Source organism: Vombatus ursinus, unplaced genomic scaffold (genome assembly GCF_900497805.2).
Source record: "Vombatus ursinus unplaced genomic scaffold, bare-nosed wombat genome assembly UNPS02012602.1, whole genome shotgun sequence".
NCBI classification, from domain to species: Eukaryota; Metazoa; Chordata; class Mammalia; order Diprotodontia; family Vombatidae; genus Vombatus; species Vombatus ursinus.
The window spans coordinates 409,280-425,963 of NW_020952380.1; the positions used below are offsets into that span (position 1 = coordinate 409,280).

The 16,684-nt window shown below is 37.0% G+C and overlaps 1 protein-coding gene across 1 annotated transcript in view; it reads left to right on the forward strand.

Annotated features, from left to right (window-relative positions):
- SYNE1 (spectrin repeat containing nuclear envelope protein 1) overlaps nucleotides 1-16,684 on the forward strand; it is a 552,931-nt gene that overhangs the window by 334,514 nt on the left and 201,733 nt on the right. The window contains exons 74-77 of the mRNA XM_027857999.1: nucleotides 2,681-2,806; nucleotides 4,261-4,437; nucleotides 9,009-9,274; nucleotides 11,982-14,136. Of these exons, the coding sequence (XP_027713800.1) occupies nucleotides 2,681-2,806; nucleotides 4,261-4,437; nucleotides 9,009-9,274; nucleotides 11,982-14,136 (2,724 nt within the window). The remainder of the gene's footprint in view (nucleotides 1-2,680; nucleotides 2,807-4,260; nucleotides 4,438-9,008; nucleotides 9,275-11,981; nucleotides 14,137-16,684) is intronic.

The window sequence follows — 16,684 nt, forward strand, 5'->3', positions numbered from 1 at the left end:
TGGCTTACCACAAGACTCAAACAATTCTCACTGCACGACTTAGCCAGGTCTTTTTTTTTTTTTGCTTGATTTTCTTTTGTGTATGTGAGCAGAATTTAAAAGAAATTGTTTTTCCCTGTAATTCACCCAATCAAAACTTCACATTTTAGAAGAATTTGATTGTAAAACTAATATCGTTTCAGATATGGATGAACATTGTGTAGTTATAATAAATTCATGAAACAAAGCTACTAAGTAATAATGATTCAGACTAGGCAATGATGAAAGGAAAGGAAATCTGTTTATGACCCTTCTCTCTTTGTTGTCCTTCATTTCCTTTGCCAGATTCTCATCTGTGTCATGCCTAACTACAGGTGAGCCATAGTGCTGTATCCTGTACTATCTTCTTGTTTTCTACTTCTATTTTCTAAAGGAGCAGTCACATTATCTCCCATAGATTCAGTTATCCCCTTTATGCAGGCAAATCATAGAGATGTATATCCAATCTTTGTCTCTCTTCTATTCTCCACTCCTATATCATGAACTGCCTATTGGACCTTTTGAACCAGATATCCCATAAGCGCCTCAAATTCAAAATGTACAAAACAGAACTAATTGTTTTTCTCCCAAACTCACTTCTCTTCTTAATTTCCCTATTGCTATTAATAATAGCACCATCCTTCTAATCATCCAGGTTTGTAACCTCAGTATAAACTTTTGCTTCTCATTATAACTCCCTCCCTCACTCTATATCTCTAATCATTTAACAAACCTTGCTATTGCTTTATCTATAATATCGTGTGCATGTGTGTGTGTGTGTGTGTGTGTGTACATATACCTATCCCCTTTTATTTACCCAGTCACAACACTAGTTCAGGCCCTCATCACCTCTTAACCGGGCTATTTCAAGATTCTCCTAATTGGTCTCCCTGCTTCAAGTCTTTCCCATTCTAATCTATCCTACAGTCAGTCAAGAAGCATTTATTAAGAAATTATTATGTATGCTGGGCACAATTCTAAGTACTGGGAATATAAAGAAAAGCAAAAACATGGTCTCTACCCTCAAGGAATTCACCTTCTAATGGAAAAGACAATATGCAATTAACAACATGCAAGAGTATACATTATAAATTGGAGCTACTTTTAGAGGAAAGGTACTAGCATTGTTGGAGAGGAATGGACTGGGAGGGGAAATAATTGAGTCTTGAAGGAAGCTAGGAGGCAGAGGTAAGGAGAGAACATTTCAGGCATAGGGACAGCTAGTGAAAATGCATAGTATTAAAAAAATGAGTGTTATGTATGAGGAACAACAAAAAGATTGGAATGTAAAGAAAATGGAGACAAGCAAAATTTAAGCAGACTGGAAAGGTGGTAGGACCATGGTTGTGAAAGGCTTTAAAAGCCAAATGAAGAATTTAATATTTGACCCTAGAGATAACAGGGTGCCACTGAAGTTTATTGAGTGAGGGAAGTGTGATGGTCAGATCTCTGCTTAAGAAGATCACTTTTTCAGCTGAGTTGATGATGGAATCAGGTGGGAGTATGGGGGAGGGGAGAATGAGATTTGAGAGTCCTGGTCAACTAGAAGACCGTTGTGATAATGCAGATGTGTTAGGATAAAGGCTTGCATCAGGGCTGTGGGACTTGGAAACAGATTGGATACTTGGATTGGGTGAGAGTGAGAAGTCATGGATGATAATGAAGTTGCAAGCCCATATGACTGGTTGAACCATGGTGCTCTTGACAGTAAGAGAAACATTTGGAATTGGAGAAATTTTGAGAGGAAAGATAATGAGGTTTTTTTTGATATGTTGAGTTTAGGTTGACTTTGGACCTACATTTTGATATGTCCAATACTCTATTGGTGATGTGAGATGAGAAATCAGAGCTACATATATAGGTCTGAAAATTATCTGCATTGAGATGATCATTAAACCCATGGGAGCTAATGAGATCAACAAGTTAGATAGTATAGAGGGAGAAAAGAAGAGGGCCCAGGAAGAGCCTTAATGAGCTGGAGGAGGATGGTCAAAGGAGATTGATAAGGAGAGGTCAAACAATTAGGAGAACCAGGAGAAAACAGTGTCAGGAGAACCTAAAGAGGAGAGAATTATCAGGAGAACAGAGTGATGAACAGTGTCAGAAGTTTCAGCAAGTTCAGAAACAATGAGGATCAAGAATAGACCATTGGATTTGGCAATTAAAAGTTCACTGTTAACTTTTGACAGAGAAGTTTCAGTTGGATGATGAGGTCAGAAGCCAGACTACAGAAGGGATAGAATCAAGTGAGAAGAGAGGAAATGGAGGTACCAATTGTGGTAGGCTTTATAGAAATTTAGCCATGAACAGGAAGAAAGAAATAGGACAATAGCTAAAGGAGATGTGAGGTCAGGTGAAAACTCCAGAAAAAAAAATATAAAACTCTAGCAAGTGATTTTCCAAAAGGGCAGGTTTGACCATGTCACACCACTACTCAGTTAACTGTGGAGGTTCTCTGGAAGGTTACCTGCAAGATCAAATGCAAGGAACTCCCTTTGGCATTTAAAGTCATTCAAACTGGAGATAAGTTGCCTTTGGAACACAGACGATGGGAAGAGGGATGGTGAGAGCAACAGACAGGGCAGGAGAGAAAAGGAGGTGGATGGTCAGGGACAGAATAAACAGACAAATCTTTCTTTCACTCTGACACTTGCCTTTTCAGGTGAAACATTTCAGAGCTCTGCAGGAGCAAGCCAGAACCTACTTAGACCTTCTGTGTTCAATGTGTGATTTGTCCAACTCCTCAGTGAAGACTACAGCAAAGGACATCCAACAGACAAAGCAAATGGTACAAAATGACTACAAGTTTTACAATAGTTTTTAAAGTCATTTACATGTTATGGGTTTTAAAGAAACTACCTTTCTACATGTGTCTTATTTTGACTTAGGGTTATCCTAACAACAAAGATGTATTTGATTTTAGGTTAAAAAACTCAGGCAGGCATGGGTAACCCATCACATTGCATCCAGTGAGGGACACCTGCCACTTGCCAGAATTTTTATCATCTTTAGTCCTTTTTTTTTAATTTGGTCATACTTCATTTTTCTATTTCTTTGTCCATTTCTATCTTTTCCCATTTAGTCCTTTTGGTTAGTGTTCAGGAATAAATTGATTACTAATATTTGATTTGTTGCATATGTCACACTTTAAAGAAAAACTATATAACTGAATCACAGGTAACTGACTGGTTGGCTAGCTCTATTGTTTCAGGTAATGTTACTTTCATTGTTTTCTAGTGTCATATAGAATCAAAAACAGCTTTTACAAAAAATCCGTATTAAGTCTTTTCTGTTGTCTCATGGTTTCTGTTGTATCTTTATCACCAGGGAAAATAGCTCTAGAATTCTTATTTCAAGTATCTTTGAAAGATTTCATACCATATCCATCTTTGACAGAAGGGATGTATTAAACAAAATGCTATTGTTTTGAAAATCAGCTAAATTTCCACTAAATATATATATAAAACATCATCTACATAAATTTCATTATTAACTTCCATGTTAATATTTTTTGTGAGTAGAATACTCAAACTAAAGAGTATTTTAAAGACCTCTCTAATTCACTCCAGAGTCCTTAAATCTCATTAAAATTAAGTAGGCATGCTAGAATTAGAAAATATGCAAATCCATATAATCTACAAGATGCCTTCTGATCCAATCCACAATATTGAAAACTCATCAGAGTCTCAGGAGAATGTTAAAAAAAAAAAAATGGACCGGCTAAATACAATGAGCAACCTAAGTAAAACCTTCTGGAGACCCAGATCTTAATAGCATCCTGCTGCTTTACTTGATAAGCAGGTGAAATCTCTTCTGAATCAGGTCAGAAGTGATGACCTATTTGCATCTGGAAAGCATTACTCCTACCCTCCAACCCCTGCTTTCCCCCCATATTGACTATGTATAACAAAGGATGATAGATAGATGACATAAGGTATTGCAGCAAGATGAAAAAGACATCTTCCTAGTGTCCAATACTTTGTTTCAGTGGGATGTATAGATGACAATCTGAGCATATTCCAATGGCCCCTTTAAAAAGTTCACGGGAATTAATCACATCTTCATCATGTATCTTCACTTTTTATTCAACATTTCCAAGAAGAGGATTTTAATCAAATTCTTTGTATAACTTCGTATCTACCCAGATTTTATTTTGAGAGTGGGCTGACAGAATACTTTACAACATGCGGAGATCTTTATATAATTGTTTTTCTTCACCTGCTTGTTTTTTTTTTCTTTTAGATTGAACAGAAGATTGCAAGCTCACAGAGTTTAACTCAGGGCTGGGAAGAGATTAAACAGATGAAGGCAGAGCTTTGGATCTATTTCCAGGATGCAGATCAACAGCTGCAGAATATGAAGAGGAGGCAGGCTGAATTGGAGCTAAATATTGCACAAAACATGGTTTCCCAAGTAAAGGTAAATAGTCATTGTTTTCTATAAGATATTACAGAGGTCGCTGACATGGTTGAAAGGAGAATATCCATTTGATATGTTCAAACTCTCATTGGATTAGAGCTGGGAGAGATCATAGAGATCATATCGTCAAAGCCCTTCATTTTACAGATGAGGAAACTGAGACTCAGAGAGATTAAGTGACTAGTGGAGCCATTGTGCAAACCAAAGTCTTCTGACTTCAAATCTGAGTCCCTTTCTCCTATACCACAGATCCTCTCTGAAAGTGTCTGTAATTAATCCTTAGGTAAATTAAGAAAGTATAATGGAATGGGAACACATTATTTCATTTCATTTTTTAAGTTCAACTAAAGAGAAACTGACATGTAATTCTTGGCCTGTAAGGAGTAGCCAGAGAACTACCCACCTATCACATTTACTCTATTTCTTTACTTACTCTTTTAGATGTAGAGTTGATATAGTCTTATTTTAATCTAAATAACCTGCATTGTGATTTTTTTTTTTAGGGACTTGTTTTCTTCAGTGTACTTTTTTCTAGTTGGCCAATTGTATTTTTTAGGGACTTGTTTTCTTCAGTATACTTTTTTTCCAGTTGGCCAATTGTATCTTTAAGGACTCTTCTACCTCTCTCATTTGACTTTTAAAATCCTTCTTAAGCTCTTCTAAGAAGACTTTTTGGGCTTCACACCAATTCATATTCCCTTTTGAGGTTCCAGATATGGGTTTGTTGACAATGTTGTCCTCTTCAGAATTTCTGCCTTGATCTTCACTGTTCTCATAATATGAATCTATGGTATGTTTCTTTTTGCTCATGGTGTTTGCTTATTTCTTAGCTTTTAAAGGGATTGAGCTCTCCTGCTGGGGAGCAGAGGGCACTGACCCAAGCTTCTCATGTTGGGAGCCTTGGGCCTGGTCACTGGCTTTGTGTGCTGGGGCCTCTGATGTTGGTAGTTGGAGGCTGTAGGGTTCTGGCAGCTTACTTGGTGTTGGGCTGGAATCAGCAACACTGGAACTCTAGGGGTAGGATTGGGTAGTCTGGCCCCTGGATGTTGCCTGCTCTTCCTTTCCTTTGCTTTCTTCAGCTCCTTTCAGATGGGTGTTGCAGGATGTTTATGTACCTGGGGCCGCTTGGAGCCCTTCACAAAGTTTTGCTGAGGCACTGGGAGACTGCTGTAGAATGCCAAGGCACCTGGTAGTTTTCTGAGCTGGTTTCCACCAGTTCCCTCACCTTCACTGAGGCGCTCAGGGGTCCAGGTGTTGGTATTTGCTTGCTCTACCACCTGGATTTCAGGATCTCCTGCTAGTATGCTGAGTGGGGCTTTCCACTAGCTTGCTGGGACACCTCCCATTCTGTACTGCTCCCCTTCCTCCAGTACAAGAGGGGCCTTTCCCATTAATCACTCAAGCTACCTGGGCTACTGGACTGCTGCACCCCATCCTTCTTCTGATTCAGCTGTTCCAGGATTTTTCCTGGGGAAATATTTTCTGGGCTTTCAGAGGTTGGTAAGGGAGGTTAAGAGCAACTTACTTTTTACTCGGCCATCTTGGCTCCTGGAAGTGGAACCTGCATTGTGATTAAAATGTAAGACAAAATTATTCTAGTCAATTTATATGAATTTATATCAATTTATATGAATTAGAAGGTAACTATATGGATCTAAATATCCTTCCTCTGTCATTTTCCCAAAGATTTTATAACTAATAAGCATCTTTACATTAACCCTGAACATTGTTTTCAACTGCCAAAATATAATGGGGAATGAAAAAATATTTTCTCATAAAGCATACACTAAAATCTCTACAAAGGATAGCAATAAAATATTCTTTTTGCTATTGTTACTAATACATAATCTATGTTGTTTTCTTCTAATGCTTCATAGGGAAAAATTCTCATAGAGCAATTTGTGGGCTGATGTAGTCTAGTGTCTAGTAACAGTTTGTCAAAAGGCACTTTGTACAAACAAGTCTGCCTTGGAGATCTTGGAGAAAATCTGTAGCTTGCAGGGCCAAATAGTTCTGCTTTTCTAGCATACTGTCCTCCTTCTGCCAAGTCTACATAGGACTTCACTGTTTGCCACTTATTACCACTAAAATTCATGCATTTAAGAAAGATGGCTATCGACTTTAGAATGCAGAGGAATTGGCAACATGAGCATTGCTCAGAGAGATCAGCTCATAAATAAATGTGATAGTATCAAGCTTATTCTTCATGTTCTAAAATTTCTGCAACATTTAGCCCTGCTACCCACCCACCATACTTATTCATTATAATATTCTCCTAGAGAGGCAGCATGGTATAGGGGATAGAGAACTAGCCTTGGAGCCATGAAGACCTAGGTTCCAGCCTTGTCTCCTGCCACATCTTGGCTTTGTTACCTTAGCCAGAGGTGGGGAACATGTGGCCTTGTAGGTTCCTGAGTATGGATTTTTGACTGAGTCCAAGTTTTACAAGAACAAATCTTTTCATTAAGAGGATTTGTTCTGTAAAGTTTGGCTTCAAAGGGCCACACTTGAGGACTTACAGGGCTACATGTGGCCTTGAGGCTGCAGGTTCCCCCCTCTGCCCTAGGCAAATCACTTAAGCTGTCAGGGCTTTAGGCAATTCTCTAAATCCAGAGAATTGCAGAAAAGGTACCAACCTGTGCTGGTCAGGGATTTCTTTGTGAGTTTTCTACAGCAATTAAATAATGAGTGCCTATCTTTATCTCCCAGTTCCAGTATCTTTGCCAAGAAAACCCCATATGGGTTCCTGAAGAGTCCAACACAACTGAAAAATGACTAAACAACAAAATTCTTGTTTCTAATTTACTTCTAACCATCTATTTCAGTTTCATTATACATTAGAAAAGACTAAGATCTAATGGGAAAAAACCAGCATACCATGAAAAGGAACACCACTTTATGTATTCTTTGCAATTACCAACCACATACTTACCATCTCACAAATCACATTTCCTGAAACAAATGGGCATCTAGTGATGTTTGATAAAGAGTATCTTATGTCCTTTGATTTTTATCAGTCATTGATGCTATCTGTTTGACTTTCATGAGTTTAAACAGGGATATCTGTATTTCAAAGGTACTAGATACTGTGTGTCAAGTGGCACTCAATACATTGGAGATCTTGAATGGGGTAAAAGATTTATAATTTGCAATAATTAGTCCTACTTTTCATACTCATTTCCCTTATAATCCTTACATTTTCCTTACAGTGACTTCACTGTATTTCTTTGCTACCACAGAGCACTCCTAGTTGACTTCCTTGATTCTCTGTCTCCAAATTCTGCTGTACCTGACCTTCCTCCTTAACTCCCACCCCCACTTTGGTCTTTGTATCATCAGCATCTAGTATGATGTGCCTGGAAAATGGTAGGGATTCAATAACACTTGATTAAATAAATTGAATTGAACTGAACTGAATATTTGACCAAATATTCCTCTACTCCGTCTCCCACTCTTCATATCCAATCAGTTGCTTGTCGATTTTACCTTCACAACATATCTTGCATAGTTACCTTTTCTCCTCTGACACTGCTGCTACTGTGGTACAGGCCCTCATTGCCTTACACCTGTACTATTGCAAGAGCCTGCTTATGAATCTACCTGCTCTATGTCTCTCCCAACTCCAATCCATCCTCCACTTAACAAGGAAAGTGATTTTCCTAAAGGTTGTTGTGAACTGATCCAACCATTTTGGAGATCAGTTTGGAACTACCCCCAAAGAGCTATAAAAATATTCATGCCCTTTGAACCAGCAATAGCACTTCTAGGGTTGTATCCCAAAGAGACCATAAAAATGGAAAAAGAACCCACATGTACAAAAATATTTATAGCAGCTCTTTTTATAGTGGCAAAGAATTTGAAATTGAAGGGACACCCATCAATTGGGGAATGGCTGAACAGGTTGTGGTATATGAATGTAATGGAATACTATTGTGCTATAAGAAATGATGAGCAGGCAGACTTCAGAAAAACCTGAAAAGACTTGTATGGACTGATGCTGAGTGAAGTAAGCAGAACCAGGAGAACATTGTACCCAGTAATAGCCACATTTTGTGGTGATTAACTTTGATAGACTTAGCTCTTCTCAGCAATGCAAGGATCTAAGACATCTCCAAATGTCTCATGATAGAAAATGATATCCAAATCCAGAGAAAGAACTATGGAGTCTGAATGCAGATTAAAGCATACTATTTGCTCTTTTTTTTTTCTTCTGTTTTGTTTCTTCTTTCTTGTGGTGCCTCCTATTGGTTCTAGTTCTTCTTTATGGCATGACTAATGTGAAAATATGTTTAATAGGAATGTATATGTAGAAGCTGTATCAGGTTGCATGCCATCTTGGGGAGGGGAGATGAGGAGGGAGGGGAAGAAAATTTAAAACTCAAAAGCTTATGGAAGTGAATGTTGAAAACTAAAAGTAATTAATTAAAAACATGGCTTTTTATATATTTTTCTATCATGATTTTGATTCAATTATTTTCCATAAATGTAATGTTTTTTGGCCCATCTGGACCTGTAAATCATTTATTTAATAAGCAAGTGTTTGAATTTAATTTTGTTTATTTATCCTTCAGGAATTTGTTAAGAAGCTCCAATCCAAACAGGCAGCCATAACAGCTGTAACTGAAAAGGTGAATAAACTAACACAAGGACAAGAGTCACCTGAACACAAGGAAATAAATCATTTAAGTAACCAGTGGATAGACCTCTGCCTACAGACCAACAATCTGCTTTTGCAAAGAGAGGAAGATCTTCAAAGGACAAGAGATTACCATGATCGTATGAATGTGGTTGAAGTATTCTTAGAAAAGTTTACTAAAGAGTGGGACAAGTTGGCCAGGTAAAGAAGGCTCTTCTCCAGGACAAAATTGAAATGTTTTACCAAATAGAATCGAATTCTTATGCTAGATAAGAACTTTTTATTCTCTTTCTTTTTCGTATTTTTGTTTGCTTTAGACCAGGGGAAATACAGGAGCTAATTATAGGCTGATCTTACTGTTCCGATGTGCTCTGTTTCTGATCTAGTCTGTCCCCCTCTTCTTCAAGCAACCTAGGTACTCACCATATTAACCCAATTGGTATAACCCAGTGCAGCTGAGTTTTTGTTTGTTTGCTTCTTTTCCTTACTGTAGTGTGTTTTCTCAGTGACTGACTCCTTGCAAATAATTTTATTTGCAAGCTTTGATGTGATTAGGATTATTGTGACTTAGCAAATAAAGAATTTTGCTGTTTAAAAAAAAAGCCAGCCTCAACTTCCCTGTAGCTAGGATTACAGTTTTCCTCCAACAGAATACAGCATGATTTTTTACTTAAATTGAGAGATGGAAAATTCTAATATAACAATATTCCTGCATTCCACCTATTTTTTTTTAAGTTGCTACTATTTGCAAGGAACATATGGTATAGACAACCCTCCCTGACTTAAATCCGATTCACTCGCATGTCATGGCACAACCTCCCTGATATCATGGTCCTCCTTGAGAATGAAAGACAAACAGCAGCAGCAGCATTGGTATAGAAGGGAGGATAAAACACAGCTTTTGCTTTCATGAAGCTTAGGTATTCACTTGGGTTGCATCACCTAGACAAGATGCTTTTTGCTGTAATTTTATTACTGCTAGATTCCTCTTTCTTTCTAGAGGAGTACAATGCCTGACTCACAGTCTTCTTGTTTACTTTTACATAAGTTCTTACACTAAAGGGAGACAGAATATTATAGTGGAAAGAGCACTGACTCTGGAGTTAGAAGATGCAGGTTCAAATCTTGCCTCTGATGAGTAATGTTTGGTCATTTAGCTTCATTAGGCTTCATTTTCCTCAGTTGTAAAATTAGAGGGTTAGAATAGATGATCTCTGAGGTCCCTTATAGCTTTAAATACATTCTTAAATTTTTGTGTGTCTATCACTCCCCACTCACTCCCCATCTTTTCATCTATAATAGAAGCCCTCCCTTACAACAAATACATATGGTCATGCAAAAAAAAAAAATCACTTTGGCTATGTCTGAAAATGGATGGCTCATTCTTTCCTTCTAGTCTCTCCCCTCTCTGTCAAAAGGTAGAAGAAATTCTTCATGGTCAGTGTCTGCCCTGCCTTCTTTTCTTGCACAACTTCAGGTATCATTTCCATGCAGTTGATTTAACTTCTCTTCCAACATCCAAGACCAGAATCTCCAGCTGCAGAAAGAACATCTCCACTAGAATGTTCCAACCACACCTCACACTCAAACTTGCACAGATAGTAACTAACTTATGGTCTTTCTCCAAAAACAACCATCTTTTTGTGTTTTCACTATTTCTCTCAGTAGCATTACCATTCGCCCAAAATACTGTAATTGAAACCTTGATGCTATCATAATGGGTTGTGTGTGTATATAAACATACATATACAGATATATGTATATACACACATTATGCATATATGTACATATATATAACATTATTATATATTTAGATTATATATGGTATAAAGACTTCAATTTCTCTTACCTCTCATCTCCAATTGCTTACAAGTGAACTCTATCTCTTCTTTTTCTTGCATATGCCACCTCCTCTTTATTCCCACTGACAGTACTTTAGTATGGGCTTTAATTACCACTCATCTATACCACTGCAATAACCTCTTAATGGGCTCTCTCCTCCTTCTTCCACTCTCACCTCTCCATTCCATCCTTTCATCTGATACAGACTAGTATTCCTTACGTGGAGATCTAGTCATGTTACTTCTCTGCTCAAACATCGTGATGGCATCCTATTGCTTACTGGGTAAAGTTCAAACTCTTCTGCTTGACTTTGGGGATCTCTATAGATGGGCACCATTTTGCTTTTCCAAATCTATTTTAATACTATGCTTCATGAAACTTGGACTATTCACAGTTCCCTTAACATACCCTGCTCTTTACTTTCCTATATCTCTATCCTTTACTTACACTGTACCTAATATTTGGAAGGTCTTTCTTCCCTGTCCCTTAATTTGTTGAATTCCTACCTTTGTAAAAGGTACCTTTTTTTTTTGTAAAAAGCTCAGTTCAAATTCTGACTTCTCTTCACTGATTGCTTAGGCTGGTAACAACGTTTTCCTCTTCAGACCTTAAAAAACACTTTGTTTCAGAAATTTCTATTTTTGTTGTTGTTGTTATCTGTCTTTTTGTCCTATCCCCTTCCTAGCTTGTAAGCTCTATGTAGTCAGAGAGTTTGTATTATCTAAACTTTACAGCTTGTCAGTGCTTAGCACACTGCTCTATACACATTAAGTATTTAACAAATATTTATTGAATTGAATTGAACTGACCTTAGGGTGCACAAAGGTTTATGAAATAAACCTGGAGAAGCATATTTGACCTAGATCAAGGAAAGCTTTGGTGTAGTTGTCAAAAGGCTATCAAATGGCCTAGTTGAAAGTTATTTGTTATACTATTTACTTTTCAAGAATTAAAGACATATAGTTGGAAGAAATAAAAATATAAAATTATTTGAATTGGATATGAAAGTTCTTAAATACTGGATGAACATATTTACCTGATTATACATGTGCTGATTTCTTTACAGATCAGATGCTGAAAGTACAACTGTGCACCTTGAGTCTTTGAAAAAGTTGACGTTGGCATTGCAAGAAAAAAAGCACATTATTGAAGACTTGAAAGACCAGAAACAGAAAATGATAGATCACTTGAATCTAGATGACAAAGAGTTAGTCAAAGAACAGACAAGTCACTTTGAACAACGCTGGTTTCAGCTTGAAGACCTTGTTAAGAGGAAAATCCAGTTGTCAGTCACAACTTTAGAGGAGCTAAATTTGGTACAGTCCAGATTTCAGGAACTAACGGAGTGGGCTGAAGAGCAGCAGCCTGGCATAGTTGAAGCACTCAAGCAGAGCCCTCCCCCCGATCTAGCTCAAAATTTGCTCATGGATCATCTTGCCATTTGCAGTGAACTGGAGTCCAAACAGATGATCTTAAAATCCCTCATCAAAGATGCTGACAGAGTGATGGTTGATTTAGGCCTCAATGAAAGACAACTAATTCAGAAGGTACTCTCTGATGCACAATGCCACGTCAGTTGCCTCAGTGATTTAGTGGGTCAGAGAAGAAAACACTTAAATAAGGCATTATCTGAGAAGACCCAGTTCCTCATGGCAGTGTTTCAAGTTAGCAGTCAAATTCAGCAGCATGAGAGAAAGATCATGTTCCATGAACACATTTGTCTATTGCCAGATGATGTTAGTAAGCAGGTCAAGACTTGTAAGAGTGCCCAAGCCAGCTTAAGAACTTATCAGCATGAAGTCACTGGCCTTTGGGCTCAAGGGCGTGATTTAATGAAGGAAGCAACAGACCAAGAAAAGGATGAAGTATTAAATAAACTTCAAGAACTTCAGGGCATCTATGACACTGCTTTACAAAAGTGTAGCCAAAGGTTACAAGAACTGGAGAAGAATTTGGTTTCTAGGAAGCATTTTAAGGAGGATTTTGATAAAACTTGTCATTGGCTAAAACAAGCAGATATCATTACATTTCCTGAAATAAACTTAATGAGCTTTAACCTTTACGGCCAGCTGGCAAAATATCAGTGCCTTCTTGAACAATCTCTTGAATTTGAAAACCTTCTGCTAACCCTCCAAAGAACTGGACAAGCAGTTTTGCCATCACTTAATGAGATGGACCATTCCTACCTCAATGAAAAGCTGAATTCTTTGCCCCAACAATTTAATGTTGTTGTGGCCCTGGCCAAAGATAAGTTCTACAAGGTACAAGAAGCTATCCTTGCTCGGAAAGAATATTCCTCCTTGATTGAATTGACTTTCCAATCTCTAAGGGAACTGGAAGACCAGTTTGTAAACATGAACAAAGTCCCCACTAATCTGTCAACACAAGAAGCCTTGTCTCTTCAAGAAGCTTGCAGAGTTCTTCTTGGAGAAATTTTAAGTCTTGGGGCAGCAGTAGACGAGCTGAACCAAAAGAAGGAAGGTTTTCGTAGCACAGGTCAGCCATGGCAGCCAGATGAGATGCTCAAACTTGTTACTCTGTATCACAAGCTGAAAAGACAAACAGAACAAAGGGTTAACTTATTAGAAGATATGACAAATGCTTACCAAGAACATGAAGAAATGTGCCATCAGCTGGAGAAACAGCTAGAAACTGTGAAGAAGGAGCAAACCAAAGTTAATGAGGAAACTCTTCCTGCAGAAGAAAAACTGAAAACATACCATTCACTGGCTGGAAGCCTTCAAGATTCAGGAATTCTTCTTAAGAGAGTGACTGGGCATCTTGAAGATCTTTCTCCGAATCTTGACCCCATGGCTTATGAGAAGGCAAATCAGCAGGTTAAGGCATGGCAAGAGGAGCTCACATTACTGACTTCAGGCATTAGTGAGACAGTAATGGAGTGTGAAAGTCGACTGGTTCAAAGCATAGACTTCCAGACTGAAATCTGCCGCTCACTTGATTGGCTAAGACGTGTGAAAGCAGAACTTAATGGAACAATATGCTTAGATACGAAACTTCAGAATATCCAAGAGGAAATCCGAAAGGTTCAGATTCACCAAGAAGAGGTTCAGTCCAGCCTGAGAATAATGAATGCACTGAGTAGTAAAGAAAAGGAAAAATTCTTGAAAGCAAAGGAGCTGATTTCTGCTGACTTAGAAAACACCCTTGCTGAACTCTCTGAACTAGATGATGAAGTTCAGGAAGCCATCCGAACCAGACAGGTCAGTATACTGAGTTATACACACTGCATTTGTTGGATGCAGGGAAGAGCTTGAGGGATTTGTTTATGTATTAGGCTTTTATTAGATATTTCTTTTCAGAAACTTTGTATGGATCATAAAAGTACCCTGATAAAATGATTTTATTTGTTTTTCCCCATGGTCATGACTTTATAGAGTGAAAACAAATCTTTCCTAATAAAATCTGAATCTTTTATAGCAAAATGTGACCTCAAATGTCAACAAGATACTTATGAGGGAATTTCCCTCATCATTTCAACCATTTGTATTGAATATTTAGGAAAGGCCATACTTCAAAGCCTAGATAGTATTGGCAATCCGAAGATGATATACAGAGATGATAATACAACTGACTTTCCCCCAAATCTTAAGCTGCTAGGTGGTACAGTGGACAGAGTGCTCAGCCTGATGTCATGAAGACCTGAATACACATGTGGCCTCAACCACTTACTAGTTGTAGAACTTTGGGCAAGTCACTTAGCCTCTCTCAGACTCAGTTTTGTCATCTGAAAATGAGGATACTAGTAGCATATATCTTAATGAGTTGTTGTAAGAGTAAAATGAGATATTATTGTAAAGCATTTCACAAACTTTAAAGTACTTTAAAGTACTAGTGATTGCTTTTATTATTGTTCTATTTTTAAACCAGTAATGAGATGAAAAGTACTATGCAATGTTTATAAACTTAATTCATGAATTTCCTTCCAAAAGAGCATTTTTTATTATGGCTAACACTTTGGCTTATAGATTGAATTGGGAAAGTAACATTGGCAAACAAGGACCAAGTTAAATTATCCCTGTCATTCTGATTCCTCAGAGTGGGTGCTGTAATTGTCTGTTATTAATCTTAGGTTAGCATGAGGTTCTGAAATGATCAGTCAGTGAAGGTACAAATAGGTGATACATCTACTCAGAAAATAAAACAAAATAAAAAAAAATCTTTGCCCATCCTGGTCCTTGCATGCCAATGTTACTTTCCCAGTCCAATCTATTTTTTTTAAAAAAGTAGAAAAACAACGAATTAAAAATACCCAATTAAACACCAAAATGAAAATCCTTGCAGTTGTAATCAATCTACAAATATGTGCTATCTTTAAAAATCCAGGAAAATTAAGTCCCCTGGTTTCTAGAAGTTATATTTTACTACTAATAATAATAATGATAACAATAATAATAATAGCTAACATTTATATGGTGCTTACTATATGCCAGGCACTATGCCAAGTGTTTTACAAATATGATCTCATTTGATACTCACAACAACTGGGAGGTAAATGCTATTATTATCCCCATTTTACAGTTGAGGAAACTGGGCAAACAAGCTAATTGATTTGCTCAGAGTTTCACAGTAAATACCTGAGGAGGAATTTTTTTTTAAACCAAATTTAACTGATGGTTTGTTTATTGGGTTTTTCATAAAACCAGCTCCTATTTTATTCATTTTATTAGTTCAGTGATTTTTTATTTTCGATTTTATTCATCTCTCATTTTAAGGATTTTCATTTTGGTGTTTAATTGGGTATTTTGATTTGCTGTTTTTTCTACTTTTTTAGTTGAATGCCCAGTTCATTGATCTGTTCTTTCCCTCATTGAATTTATGTAAGCATTTAGGGATGAGAATTTCCCCTTAGGTACTGTTTGCATCCCACAAATTTTGATATGTCTCATTATTGTCATCTTCTTAATGAAATTGATTATTTCTATGATTTGTTATTTAACCCACTCATTCTTTAGGATTAGATTTTTTAGTTTCCAATTAATTTTTCATCTATGCTTGTATAGTCCTTCATTGAAGGTAATTTTTATTGCATTATGATTTGGAGAGGATGCATTTGATATTGTTGCTTTTCTGCATTTGTTTGTGAGGTTTTACGCCCTAAAATGTGGTCAATTTTTGGGAAGGTGATCTGTGCAGCTGAAAAAAAGGTGTTCTCCTTTCCATTCCCATTCAATTGTCTCCAGAGGTCTATCATATATAACTTTTTCTAAAATTCTGTTCATCTCCTTAATTTCTTCCTTTTTTTTATAGTTAGATTTTCTCTGACATGGGAAAGTTGAGGTCCCCTACTAATATAATTTTACTATTTCCTCCTGTAACTCATTTAACTTTTCCTTTAAGAATTTGGATGCTATGCCATTTTGGTGCATATATGTTTAGTATTGATATTACTTCATTGTCTATGAAGCAAAAGGTAGTTTCCCTGCTTATTTCTTTTAATTAGGTCTATTTTTGCTTTTGCTTTGTCTGAGATCATGATTGCTACCCCTGCCTTTTTTACTTCAACGGAAGCATAATAGATTCTGCTTTAGCCCCTTATTTTAATTCTCTGTGTGTCTTTCAGTTTCAAGAATGATTCTTGTAAACAACATATTGTAGGATTCTGGTTTCTAATTCAGTTCTGCTATCCATTTCCATATTACGGGTAAATTTATCACATTCATATTCATGATTACTAACTATGCATTTTCCTTTATACTATTTTATTATTTATCCTTTTTCTTCTTTATATCCTGTCCTTCTGAGGAGGGA